The sequence below is a fragment of the Micropterus salmoides genome, unplaced genomic scaffold (genome assembly GCF_014851395.1).
Source record: "Micropterus salmoides isolate LMB-PRFRI ecotype aquatic unplaced genomic scaffold, ASM1485139v1 Ms_hic_scaffold_22, whole genome shotgun sequence".
Taxonomy (NCBI): Eukaryota; Metazoa; Chordata; class Actinopteri; order Centrarchiformes; family Centrarchidae; genus Micropterus; species Micropterus salmoides.
Window position 1 is genome coordinate 14,393,114 of NW_024041373.1, and position 13,653 is coordinate 14,406,766.

Genomic DNA, 13,653 nt, shown 5'->3' on the forward strand with positions numbered 1-13,653 from the left:
TGAGCTCCAACACCACATCCAGAGGGGAGGTGCTGCTTATCTGTTATGACCCGTGTATCCTGTGTCAGCAAAATCCAAATGCTTTGTTCTGAATCACTAGGATATGTCCAATTATATTTTTGCATAATTACCTACAACTTCTAATACAGCCAGTAATCCCATGAAGGAAGCACAATGTGCATTAATTAATGACAGCTGGAGATGTTTATGAGGAGAGCTCTGTTCTCCTTTGTGGAGATAGGATTTTTTATTTTATTTATTTATTTTCCAACAGACATTTTGATTGCAAACAGTAGGAAAAGCACAGATGTTACCAATAACATAAAAGATAGCTCTGTTCTATTAAAGCCTCCCAATAAGCCCTGATGGTGTTAACAGTGACCCAATTTTACCTTCTGACGTTTTGGCATGTTACAGCAGGGAAAGCACCTACGTAAATAATGAGTGGATTCCATTTAGGTGAGCTAGTTCCCTGGCCATGGTCCATGGTTTATAGGGACCCTTAATCTCAGCAATCATTAACAAGATGAGTTTCACCTCAATCGAGCCATTACTTATATTTACACCGAAGTTTAGCTTGTCTTATGTGAAGAAGGCCTATTACCTCTGATAAATTACTTCCCTTTATTTTTACAGATGTAACTAAAAAATGAAAAAAGCCATGCATAGTTGAGATGGAATGAAAAACAAAACAATGCAGTTAAGGTTCCTTTTTATTTAGGTTTGTAGTACATTCAAATGTATTACAGCCTCTCCCAATAATTAGGGAGTTTTATTCCACTTACCTTCCCCCATTTTAAAAATGATTCTCTCCATACAATTTAAATTTGACTTTTGTATTTAAATAAACTTTAAAAAAATTTAATTTCACTTATTCCATTTTTTTTCTTTTCCTACTTTCATTACAAATCTTCACTTCAATAGAAGGTGTTAGCTTGCAGAAACAAAATAAAACAAACAAAATAAATGCAAAACTAATGCAACAACTTAAATGTAAAGACAGTGTTGCAGGTGAGGAGCCAACCGTTGGCTCTGAGGTAAGTATCAGCTGCTTCCTGCTTCAGGCCTCGTGTTACCTCTTCAGATTCTGCTGGGCCTGCTTCAGTAAAGTGTCAAAGTCTAGTGCATGAAACTTGCCTTTTGCAGGCAATGGATCGTACTCTCTACTCGAATCTGAAAAGAAAAGACAGACGAAGTCAACACTGCGTTAAAATAAAAACGGACAAGGACAGCACAACACTGCATTTGGGTTGGACAATTTTGATGGCGACTCTTGAAAGCACAGCTGGAGCCAGGATTTTTACAAGTTGTTAAGTCACGAGTCCAAATAACCCCTGCAAAACCTACCTAACCTAAATTTTTTTGTGAAATCAAAAGGAGTAGCGCAAGTCTTCAATATCCTATATCTTAATGTATACTTTGTGATAATTGCATGTTGAAAAAGAATTTGTAAACCGCACATTATTGCCAATCTTCTGCAAACCACATCAATACCATTTGGATAAATCAACAGCGAGAGCTACAGGAACGTTTGTTGTGTCTGTCAATTTATGCGTACCCAGGTCAGAATAGCTGGACTTGCAGAACTGTCTCCTTCCACCAAAACAGAGATCGAATGGCAGCTCATCAGGCTTGCGCAGCTTGCCTCCATTCTCTATGGCTGTAAAAGCATCCTTGTTGTCGTAATAAGTCACAAACCCATAGTTGTCCCTGTGACAGATAACCAAAACATTAGCATGTATTCATTTTCAGTCTAGTGAAGGTCATAACAGGTCTTTTACATAGTTTTGAGCTGTGACTTGTTTTTAAAAGAGCCACCTAGGGGTGCTGCTAGGAGGCCCCAGTTATGAACAAGTCTGAATTTGCTTTAGCACTGTAGCTTGGCCTAAGGGGTCACAGGCAAGACCAACAAGGTTCAAAGACAGTGCCGTATGCTCATATTACAGTCTTCTTAAAATTTCAACAGGAAAGTAGTCCCTTATCACTAAAGCAAACAAAGAGAAACATGCATGTATAATACTTGCTGTTGTATGTACTTACCCATGGTCTCTAAAGTGCAGGGTGCAATCTTCAATTTCACCAAACACAGAGAAGCGCTCTTTAAGCTCTTTTTGGGTCATTGTTGCTCGAATTCGACCAATGTAAACAACCCGGCGCTCCTCCTGAGAGAAGAAAGTAGTCGATCAGATGATTCATAGATACAATATTTTACTTTGATACTTATGTATTCCGTAAAATTAACTTACAATGGCTTTCTCCTTGCATCTCTTGACTTCTTCCACATTTGCCTTTGTACCGTGACCATAGCCAGGTCTACCTGAAGGGCTGAAGACGACAAGATGAAGCATTTAGTATTTTCTTTGTCCAAGTATTTGTTATGCACAACTGTAACAGCTATAACATTCATGTAATGACTAGTGTCTACATGAGCATGAGACATATACTGTACCTGTACAATCTACTGCTTCTACTCCACTGTGCTCGTCTTTGAGGGGATCGAGACCGTGACCTGGAGCGGCTCCAAGAGCCAGAACAAGAGGAGGAATAAGAGTACTTCCTCCTCCTGGGAGGAGAGTGGGACACAGAGGTAGAGGACCGAGAGGAGGAACGGGATGAGGAGCTGGAACTACTCCCAGAGTGACAGGGACGATACCTAATGAGAAAGAAATACCAGTGATGAACAAGTGAAATGAAAACCCCAAGAACTGGTCCTGAAAATGCTGCATGAATTGAAGATATGTCAACTGAGGGCCTAACCTTTTTTTAGATGGAGAGCGTGATCTAAACCGATACCTAGAGGAATGGGAGTCTGACTCTGACCCGCTGGACGTAGGGCTGGGAGAACGATGGGATCTTCTTTTTCTCGACCGGCCTCCAGTCCGTTCTTTGGGACTAGGTCTGGGGCTGGGTGTGCGAGAAGCGGCACGTCGACGGTAGGACCTCTTGAGGGGCCCTCTCCTGGGGCTTCCTTCTTTGACAGTTCCATCAATCTCCTGCCGAGCAGGCGAAGCATCAGGAGTCTCCAGAACAGAACTTCCCTGCATCCCATCAGTCCTGTGATCCAGGGGCTCCATCAGTGGAAACTCTTGTGTCTTGGTTATAACTGCAGCACTTGTCGTTGACTGGGCAGGCGATACCGGGGCCGATGGAGGTGTGTGTGTAGTGGTTGCACCGGGTTGCTTAATGGGTTTAATAGTGATAGAAGACTGCTGTTTGACATTCCAGCGTTTGCCTTGCTCTCCTGTAGAAGTGTCTTTGTTGGGGAGGCAGTAGTCATGGTCCATGCATGCCACGTCGGGGACTACAGTGGCAGCAGCAGCAGCAGCAGGTTTGCTGCGGGACCTGACTGAGGGCAGAGGCCGAGCTTCTATCTGGATAACTTTGGAGGGACTCGACTTGGAGGCCTCAGCAGCCTTGCTCTTCCCCAGCAGGGCCACAGCGGCCAGGGGTTTCCACATCTGGTGGGGAGGAGTGGCTGGTGGAGTCAGAGCTGATCAGAGAGAAACGAAGTGCATCACAGTACAGTTAACATTAAAGAGCAGTCGGCCATCTGTGTTGCAAGGTAGCCAATCTCTGATCATGTAGTAGTATTTTAGTAACCATTTCTCATGCCTCTGCAGTTTTAATGCTCTAAACATTTAGAGCAGAGAAGCCATACAAGGACAGATTATAATGGAAAACTTCTTTGCACCTTTATAAAAAGGAAAAAAGTAACCTTTCTTTGTTATTTTAAATGATTTAACTTAATGGACTCATCTTGAAGCCAAAGTCAAAATGCTGAATTACCTGCAGTACTTGCTAGGTCATTAGCTCTCACACGCTCCACAACTGTTATCTCTGGAGCCAACCCAACACTGCAAAGGGAACACAAGAGCCAGTTATTATATCGCTGGTAAATAGTGTAGCTGCCATCAAAGTTTGTCTTTGGATTAGAGCTCAGCCAAGTCCAGACAGAAAAAAACAAAACCATTAGACCAGGTTGCACAAATTCAGATCTGAGATGGCCATCACTGTGGCCAGACAAAGCAGGGTCTGCGGTAGGTCTTGGCAAAAGGTTTGCATCACATCCACACACAAAACAGGTTTCACTCTCCCGGGGATCTTCAGAGAAACCATGACTCCATCACTCACACAGAGCAGCTTCAGGGCTGTAGGGTAACTCACCTAGAGTTTCCTACAGCTGCTGCTCTACCAGAGACCTCCGGCACACATTGCTCCTCTTTGGCTGAAGAGAGAAGGAACAAGGATATAAGTGCATCAGCACAGGGAAGAACAAAATTAACAGAGAAAGACACAGCCCCAAAAACAAATTTCGAAATTCTGCTTGAATGACAGGATGAACTTCACAACCTGCAGCAAGTCAGATATAAATGTAGTGTGTTTTGCACTCGTAATATCAGTACACACTGCATTTTTCATGGGAATTCTCCAAATGGTGACTAGCTACAATAACCGTAGTACTTAATATGATTGTTCAACAACAGGTCAATAACAAGTCCACTGATGTGAGTAACGGCACATACAGAGTCCAGCCGCTGGTCAGGGTTGGGGCTTGTACATCCGCCCAAACAAAGACAGCAGTGCGAGAGTTAAATGGATTTGCGGACAGGGCAGAATTCCAGCAGCGGAGCAGACACAAGCACAAAGCAGTTTCTCTGCCCCCACAGCACCCATCTCTTAAAGGGGAATGTTTCGGTAGATAAAAAATATGCCCTGCCATTTTGATCAGGAGGCTCAGATAACCTTTAAGGTCATATGAACCATCTCATAACATCTTTGTTCCACTGGTCACTTTTGTGATGTATTCACCTTGTCAAAAATATAAAGGAAGGGTCATCTACATTCACTGCAGACCAACTTCAAAGCATTTGCACAACAGCAGTGTTTTTGTTGATTTGTGATAAATAAAGCTCTTTAAGTATGCACTTCAAGTCTTTTAGTTAAAGTCCTTCTACCCACTAAACCACTACTGATAACCAAGATAGTGCTGCAGTGTTGAATTCCACTTCCTGCCATTACGAAACCCGGAAAACTGATACTCTGACTACATTTAGCTTGGTACTAAACTATGTGACCCACTGAGCTACTGGCCAGTACGACCACCCTTATGCCAGAAAGTAAGTCTGACAAATAAAACACTAACACTGGAGTGGGTAACATTGTCAAACATGGAATGGACAGAGCACTTCTTTCAGACAGAATGGATACAGTAAAAATCTGCCATTATTGATTACCTTGGGTTTCCTCAAACTGCTCCAGCAAGCTGGTCAGATCAGCAGCTTCAATCCCTACAAAAAAGATGTATTGATTATAACACAAAACTCAGCAGAATTGTTTTTAATTAACTAGTATTTATACACCACATGATGGCTGAGCATACATGCTCTTATACACAAATGTTATGCTGTTAAGAGTTACATTGAAATAAAGCAAGAACAGTCAAACAAGAGAAACAGGATGTAGGGTCAATTTATGGCGTGAGACAGGTGTAAGATGATTATACATTAAGTTTTACAGAGGAGCGCAAGTGTTTCGATTTTTACAGTGACATTGCATATCATTTTACTGCACTAACAGCAGACAGTCTTTCCTAAATAATTTCTGATACTGGGTTCCTGCACATCAGCCAAGCACTGGAGCAGATCAAGGGCAGGCTAAAGTACCAGTGCAGCAGAGATGAGACAATGACAAGGCAATTTTCTGACAAGGGGTTCTAGATAAATACCAATTGCTTGTATGTTAATTAATCAATTGCTTAAATGTGTATTTGTTCACAAGGAAAAAATGCTTTCAATTAAAAAAAAAAAAAAAAAGAAGGGTACAGAAATAGAATCAATACTGTCAGCCTTTTCATGAACAAACTAACATTTTACCAATCATAACAACAAAACTCACCTATCTCACTGGTGAAGGCCTCAATCAGCTCCTGCGTGGGGTTCTTTGCCCTTTGGGGTTTCACTGCTGTAGTGGGTTTCTCTTTAGTTTCAAGCACACCAGGTTCTGTTTTTATACTCTGGGAGCCTGAGGGATGGGTCCCCGGAGAAGAACTCAGCTGGGCACCATTGGCTGTGGGTCTGGAGGACATGCCATTTGATGTGATGGGGTTATTTAACGAGGTAGGAGCAGTGACCTGAGGCATCTTCTGGGAAACAACAGTGATCTTCTGGGGGGCAATGGGAGCAGACACAGTAGCAGTGGTGGGTTTGATCGACTCTTTAGTGGTTTTAGGACAGGTTTTAGTGAGCTCTAAGCACTTAGGAGATACAGGCTGAGATTGGGGGCTTTCATCGACTCCACCCTTTCCTACTGAAAGTGCAGAAGAACAATTCCCAGCTGTTGGCGACATGAACTGAGTGGCAGTTGGAGACCCAGAGCTCTGAGGCACACAAGGCACTGCAGGTTGAACAGTGGTGCGTTGGTGTGTGGGTAAATTCTTTACAGCATTAGGGGCAGGAGTTAAAGGCTTTTGGGGTAGAGAAGGTTTGGAAGGTTCAGGTGTTTGCTTGCTTCCGGGTTTAGGAACAGGAGTAGCAGCTGAAACCTTGCTTGATGAGGCAACCATGTAGGCCGGTGGAACCAAAAGTGCCTCGGGGGTGGGTGGTGCACATGGTCCCCTTGGCTGCCAGGCAGGTTTGACCTCCTCGTCCTTCTTCGCTGCCTGGGGGTCGGGGCGTCGAGGATCCCTGGGGGTGGGGTCGGGCAGGCAGGGAATAGGGGGAAGCTCTTTAGGAAGCTCTGGAAGGCTGGGCCACTTAGTGCTGTTGTCATCTTGATTTTCCACCGGAGCCGGCTTTTTCTGCTGTCGGAGCCGCCGGTACTCTGCTAGACTGAGTGATTTGGGCTTTGGCTCTGAGGCTGCAGGGGCCTCAGGAAGGAGGGCCTCACTAACAGGTGGTGTTATCTGGGGTAGTACGGGGCTAGGAGCAGTTGCAGGGCTCTCTAAAGACACAGGAGGCAGGACAGCAGAGGGAGCTGCTGATGAGTCTTCCAGCTTCTCGGGGGCCTGCTGTTTAGGCGTTTCATCAGGCTGTTGGGAGATCACTGCTGTGAGTGAACAGCTAGGCTGACTCATCTCAGGGCTAGCATTTAATGGAGCTGTTTTCTGTCTAGGTGAGACAGACATGGCAACTTGTGCATTCATTTCAGGCAATAGTGTTGTAGTGGTGATTTGAGTTTGGCATGGATTAAATTTCTTAGGTTTTACAGAGGAAGAGGCAAGAGGACCCTTTGGGACTTGTATATACTTGTGTTTTTTCTCTCCTTTGACAGACCTTTTTTCAAGCTTTTTGGGAGATTCCTGTGCTGCATTTCCTACTGTGCCACTCCGAAGGACCCTTCCCTCCACAGGTTTGGGTTGGAACTGTTTCTTGCATTTCTTTTTCTTTTTCCTCCGCGAGGGGCTTTTCTCTTTAATCTCTTCTTTCTGTCTCTTAATGACCATCTCATCTTTCACATCTGAACATAGGTCTGGTGTCACAGGGGCAACTTTGACTGGAGCCTCACTGGCTGTTACATCATCATCAACGATGACTATATGCTCCAAACTGTCAGAGGCCACTTCTTGTGAAACGTCCTGATCATTTTCTGTAGACTGCTCTGTAAGTGGTACAGAGACTGGGAGATCCATGTCTGGGATGGCCAGGATGGGTTCTCCATTTTCCCCCTGGTCCACAACCTCAAATAAGATGCCTCCTTCGGGCAACATCTGTTCCCCTTCGTCATTCTCCATACAAATGGCCATACAGTAGGGGTGCATATGCCGGACCAGATCTCCCAGGCTAACTGAAACACCATATTCACCCTCCTGCTCAAATGTGACAGGAAGCGGGAGGGTCAGACCTTCCCAGTCTAGCAGGTCATTGTCCGGAGATGAATCGTGGCTCACTGGACTCAGAGTGAGGGAGCCATCTTCCTCTTCCTCCCCATCACTCCTCTGGAGAGAGTCTGCCAGTATCCTGGGGAGACTCTGGGTACAGACAGGGAGACACATATCCAGATAAATTCTGAGATCCGTCTGCTGTACCAGTTTATATACATTGCTTATGAGTGGAAAAAAGCTACCTTTCCAGTTGATAAGGGTCTTGCGCTACCAAGGGTGTCTTTCTCTGGAGGGGAACGGGACAAACACAGCAATCTCCTGAGCTAGAAAGTGAAAGAAAAGCATAATGACATCACTTTCTTACATTTGCAGATTTTAACATAATGGGTAAGGAGTAAGTTTAGAACCGCAGAGGTCAGCAGGCTTTCCCTCCACCACATTTCACTCTCTCTGCCCAAAGCTCAAAGAATGGGGGATGTCAAAAGCAGGAATCTGTGAGCCACTTTGAGATTTATGTATGACAGGTGGGCACTAACCGGGGAGTTTTCCCTGCCCTTCTGACCTGACAGCAGGTCCGAGTCGGGCAGTGTGTCAAACGGGGACAGGTTATCATCATCCACATTGTCAAGGATCTCCGTCAGAGCCGTTAGCAGCGTGGCTTCGCTCTCTTCATCTAGTCCTTTAGTCTAAACAAAACACATGGAAATGAGGTCAAAGCATGCACAGTATAAACAAACAAGTGTATAACGTTTGCATATCATAGAGCTCTTTTGGGTTGCTCTAACACTCAGCCATGTGAAATTAGTCTTGCCTCTATTGTTGGCGTGTCCTCAAAGATAGAGAGGATGGAGGGGTCCAAGCAGCTTTGAAGTGCCTCCATAGTTTCTCCAGAGCTCAGCACAGCAGCCTAGAGAGGGAAAAATGCACTTTAGATTTCTTTGGCAAAAATCATCTCACAAAACTGGAAACATGATTCAGGCATCTGCAAGCGGCCCTGAACACGTACATAATTGTGGCTACTAACCAGGGCTGGACAATAAAATAATTATCGCAATATAATTTTTCTTCAATAACAATATAACAATGTTCAATAAATATTCAATAAATGTTTGATTTTATTCACTTGAATCATACACGAATTAGGACTTAATTTTTCTTATTAAAGATGTTTATTCTGTAGAGGAAAAAGGACTGAAAAAGCTTTTTTACTTAAAGATATTTGTTGACGAAGATATTATCATAAATATTTTGAATGTTCCATCTCAGATTTGTGATGTGATCCACTGTTTGGCATCAGGTTTCTTCAACTTTCACTCAGGAGCAAAAAAATCAGCTTTTAAACTTGAAAGAAAAAACTTTCATACTTATTGTGATAATTATCGATATCGAAAGATATGAAACTTTTTATCGTGATAAAATTTTTGGCCATATCGTCCAGCCCTACTACTAACATTCAATTACCTCAGTACTGTGGATAAAGACAAACATCCGCTACTAACACGTTTACGTCGTCAATACACTTCAAAAATGCAAAAAGAAAACAACTAACCACTTCTGTCTCTTTATTTTAAACAGCCCCTAAAATTCATTATTTAGCAATATTGAGACATTTGATGTCATGGTAGCAACCTTACTATATTAAAACTGTATGGTCTCTATGCTTTTAGATGTGAAGCTATATTGGGGTCTGAGACTTCAGTCAAAAACATACATCCTTGTAGTATCATGTATGGACCACTGGGGTGCATTCCATTACAACTGGACTTCAACTGCTTTTGAGTTATTTCCTTTCTTTAGTCAACTGCCTTTGACATAGTGCTTCTGGTTGTTCTACCACCTCTGTTACAAAAAGCGGTGTTTTACAATGCGTCACTCTATTTAGGCAGAGTGGACATGTTTTCAACCAAATAATTTAAGCTGAAAATGTTACTTAAATAAATTAAGTCTCGTCTGTGTAAGGATTGAACAGTGAAATAGGTCAACCTAGATTGTTTATTTGGTGGTGGGAGTGAGCCTAAGCTCAAGTCAGGCATTTGAAAATGAGAGTCAGAAAAGGAAACCCCAGAGGGCAAGGGAGGGCATGTGTTTTTAGTTTCAGCTTGATGAAGAAGAAAACAAAATAGCAGAGGCACTTTCCTATAATCTGAAATATACAAGAAGATTGGAGCAAGTACATATTGTAGATGTAGAGCTCCAATTTACATACATATCAATAAATAACTAAACATATAACTTGATAAATTAAATACCTTAAACAAATAATCTGTCCAAAGATGACCAACAACATCCCTATGTCTGAAAAACTTACATTTTAAACACAATTTTAATAAATGAATTTAAATTCCATTAAAAAAAAGTTAAAATGTGCAAGATACCATTTGATGTAGGCTTACTTGCTGTATAACATCTCAGATTTCAATCATATGCATAACTACACCATGTCCAGCTTACAGGTCACCTTTCAAGAGGAAACATAGCTGATAACATTATGCACTTTCATCTGGAAAAGCAGCACAGTGGTATCTTACAGCGAACCACGTGTTTCTGACTACACATGCACACACAGTGCGCAGACATGTTTGATCCCAGCCTCACCCCGTCCAAAGAGTGGCTACCTAGCCCATGTGTTGCACTACAACAAACCCTAGCATGGCCCTCATCTCTGCTCCTAGCCGATATTTTAATTATTACCTACTGACAGGCAACATTTAAACACCTTGCACCAAACGTAAAAAAGACCCACAAGTAGTTGTGTGTTTCCTCTACGGCAGGATGTGTGTGTGTGTGAGAGTTTAAATCGAGTGATCCTGCTGCGCATGTGTGAGGGAACCCAACATGTGATTCACCACGACTAAACCACATGTGGATATACACACACACGGCTTGTGAATGAAAATCTGATATGCTGCTGCAGTGTCAGAGTGAATCAATCACACAGGTGTATGCAACTGTACCGGCTGAATGTCTAAATATAAATGAGCTTCATCATTGTGTGCATCACTACTGATGACACATTACTGCAATGTGCTGGCATGGAGCCTACAGACTACACAATGGCGAAATTAACGTTACCAACCGGCGAAATGAACGTATGGCACCTTAACCGCTGTCAAACTGAAAAAGTAGGAACGTTATAATGTTACATCCACACTGCAATGATGATAAAGCTGGCTGACTACCATCTTGCAATGTCTGTTACCACGTGTGTATGGATCAGTTGATGAACAGCACACAGTACTTTGGCACATAAACCTACTGATGTAGCTTAAATGCGTGTTACTGATATTAACTATACAACGTATGCACATGCCAGGCCAACTACCTATAAAAACACACCGCTGTCACTTCACTTGTTTAAACGGCTCTTTATATTATAAAGGGAGGAAACCTGCGTTGTTCACTAACCGACCTAACGTTAACTGACTCACCAGCTAGCATTACCACACAGCTAAAACACCATCACATACAATGAAGGATTGTGTATTGTTTAATACGTATACGTCTTAAGCGTTATCTAGCTGTAATCCCCACATAGCAATGAGGACTTTGTGAATAAGTTTTACCCGTGTGATACTACGGCTGCATCCACGTGTCACTTTTCCATGGGTAGTGTGCGGCTCTGCCCTGCTTCCAGAAACACTCACAAAACCACTAACAATGGACGTACATGCTAGGGAATGAAGTATTCAACATGTTCCTTACCTCGTCTAGTGTATCCATAGGGAAAAACTCCATATTGCACGCTGTTAAAGTCTCTTCGCCTGCTCCCCACCGCGCCGCCATCTTGCAAGTATACTCCCTGCCCCAGCCCCGACACGTTTCAGAATGAAAAGTAATGAATCGCGCATTGGAGGAACAAGCACGCCGGCAAGACACACGTGGTCCGCCATTCCCGGCAAAATGACGCAAAGTGACGCCGGGGGTCAGAGGTTGCGTGGCCACGTTTCTCTGTAGTCCTGCCTACTTCTGTGGTGGCTGGCTGTTTAAAGTTAAGAGGACAAAAACACCAGGCACAAGCCCCAATACATTACTTTTGCAGTTGTTTGTTAACATAGATTATATACTAATGTTTTATTAACGTAGCCATAATGGTAACAATGGCAGAAACAACTGGAGACCAACTATCAAGTGAATACATGCAGGTAGGTTAGTTACACATGATAAACATGACCAGATGGATAAAACATTGGAAGAATATTTCTGTTCATCAAATCATTCCAATTTAATTAGTCATTAATAATAAGTCGATTAATAAGTCATTAGGCTACAATGTGTGCAGACATTCTTTAACATCCCTTTAGGATTGTTTAAGTGTGGATTATATGCATCATTTAATATTGTTTGTATGATATAATACTTGAAATTAATCTTAAATTCATCATGATTGTTATAGCTGATTTATGAGAACAGCCCAACTGTCTGTTTGTTATGATACATTGAGCGACCAGACAAATAGAAACAACTAATACAAAGTCCTTACTTCAACAGCTCACTTTTTGTTGTAGGCTGCCGTGGGAATAGACTCCAAATGAGTGAAATATGGTTCTACTGTTTTGTCTCCTGTCACATATGGAGCAGCAGAAACATCATCAGAGTCACCTTACAATGCAGTGCAATCCAATACAACAACACGACACACAGCTCACAGCTCTTCCAGGAATCTGGTAACACTAGAAGGAACACAAGGAACTGTAGTAGTGTGTACGTGTAAAACATGCAGCACTCTCTACTACAGCAACACCACAACGCACAAACATGCAACGTTATGGGTCATTTCTCTCCTTCAGAGTCTCTACTATATAATGCAGACCTCCAGTGACTTGTCACATGATTTAGACGGATCAATAAAGTACTTCTGATTCTGAAAAACACACCACAAAACAAACACTGTAACAAAAAGGACAGAGATTAAGATAAAGATAAAAAATATTTTGAGTATGTTGTTATTGTTTTTTAGAGCTGGTTTATTGGCACTGCCTGTACTGCAGTTTCCTGGTTCTTTTTCATTTATTTGACATTTCTTGCTCCCATAGTTTGATTAATTGTAATTGCTTGTACTTTCAGTGGCCGTGGAAACAAGGAAGTAAGGAGGGCTCTTCAGGACCTGGAGGACTCTTGCATTCCTTGGATGAGAAAAACTTTAAACTCTTTAGTCTGAGGTGTATTTTGTGCCACAGTTAAAGGACACATCTCTTCATTGTTAACATTTTATATTCTTGCTCCCACTATTTTTAAGAAATCTTCAATGATGAAATGTATGACTGGAAAAACAGTCATAAAAATGCAATCAAAATGTTGCCACTCAGAAATGTCGGAGATATCTTCGGTGCTAATTTCACCCGCACACTCTGTCATGCTGATATCGTGAGACAACTTTTCACAGTGACGAGATCTCGTCACACCCCTAATTAGTAAGCTACATGAATCACATAATTAGATGTTAATTGTTTTTCATGTGTACCAAAGTCGCAGGTTATATTAAAACAAGGCTGTATCCTTTGAAGAAATTACACATTTATCCTCTGGAATGTAAAGCTGAATTAAAGATAAGTTAAAGGAACCTTTGTGCAATATAATACACTAGGGGGGTTTCATGCTACAGCCTTATATGGTATGATAAGTAGCGTATGGTGGCCAGTGTTAATGTGTTAATGTTAGCAAACTTTAGGTAGATACTGACTTGCTGAGTCAGTTTGCTGTCTTAAGACTGTTTGATTACTTTTTTAGCACTTATTATTGTCCTATAATTGCCACTTGTTGCCCCAGTGGCCACTGCTTAGCAACGTTTAACGTTCTACCTGTGGAAACACACTTATATTTTAAAAGCACTGATT

General features: G+C 42.3%; 1 protein-coding gene and 1 non-coding gene across 2 annotated transcripts; both read right to left on the reverse strand.

Annotated features, from left to right (window-relative positions):
• Positions 1-695: 695 nt before the first annotated feature.
• On the reverse strand, positions 696-11,707 carry pprc1 (PPARG related coactivator 1). Its single transcript, XM_038738083.1, has 14 exons — positions 11,522-11,707; positions 8,631-8,726; positions 8,356-8,505; positions 8,062-8,142; positions 5,896-7,966; positions 5,235-5,288; positions 4,165-4,225; positions 3,787-3,854; positions 2,758-3,490; positions 2,450-2,653; positions 2,247-2,325; positions 2,041-2,162; positions 1,559-1,710; positions 696-1,173 (listed from the first exon to the last, which is right to left on the reverse strand). Exons 1-14 carry the CDS (start codon positions 11,600-11,602, stop codon positions 1,073-1,075), a joined length of 4,053 nt encoding a protein of 1,350 aa, XP_038594011.1. The 5' UTR covers positions 11,603-11,707; the 3' UTR covers positions 696-1,072.
• On the reverse strand, positions 1,791-1,930 carry LOC119917755. Its single transcript, XR_005447326.1, has one exon. It is a non-coding gene; the product is annotated as a small nucleolar RNA SNORA50 (small nucleolar RNA).
• Positions 11,708-13,653: the final 1,946 nt, after the last annotated feature.

Excerpts from the sequence above, each read along its gene's own strand:
- pprc1 (XM_038738083.1), bottom strand. The coding sequence starts at position 11,602 with ATGGCGGCGCGGTGGGGAGCAGGCGAAGAGACTTTAACAGCGTGCAAT. Across the intron at positions 8,143-8,355 it reads AGGGCAGGGAAAACTCCCCG|CTCAGGAGATTGCTGTGTTT; the intron begins GTTAGTGCCCAC and ends TTCACTTTCTAG. Across the intron at positions 2,654-2,757 it reads CGCTCTCCATCTAAAAAAAG|GTATCGTCCCTGTCACTCTG; the intron begins GTTAGGCCCTCA and ends CTTTCTCATTAG.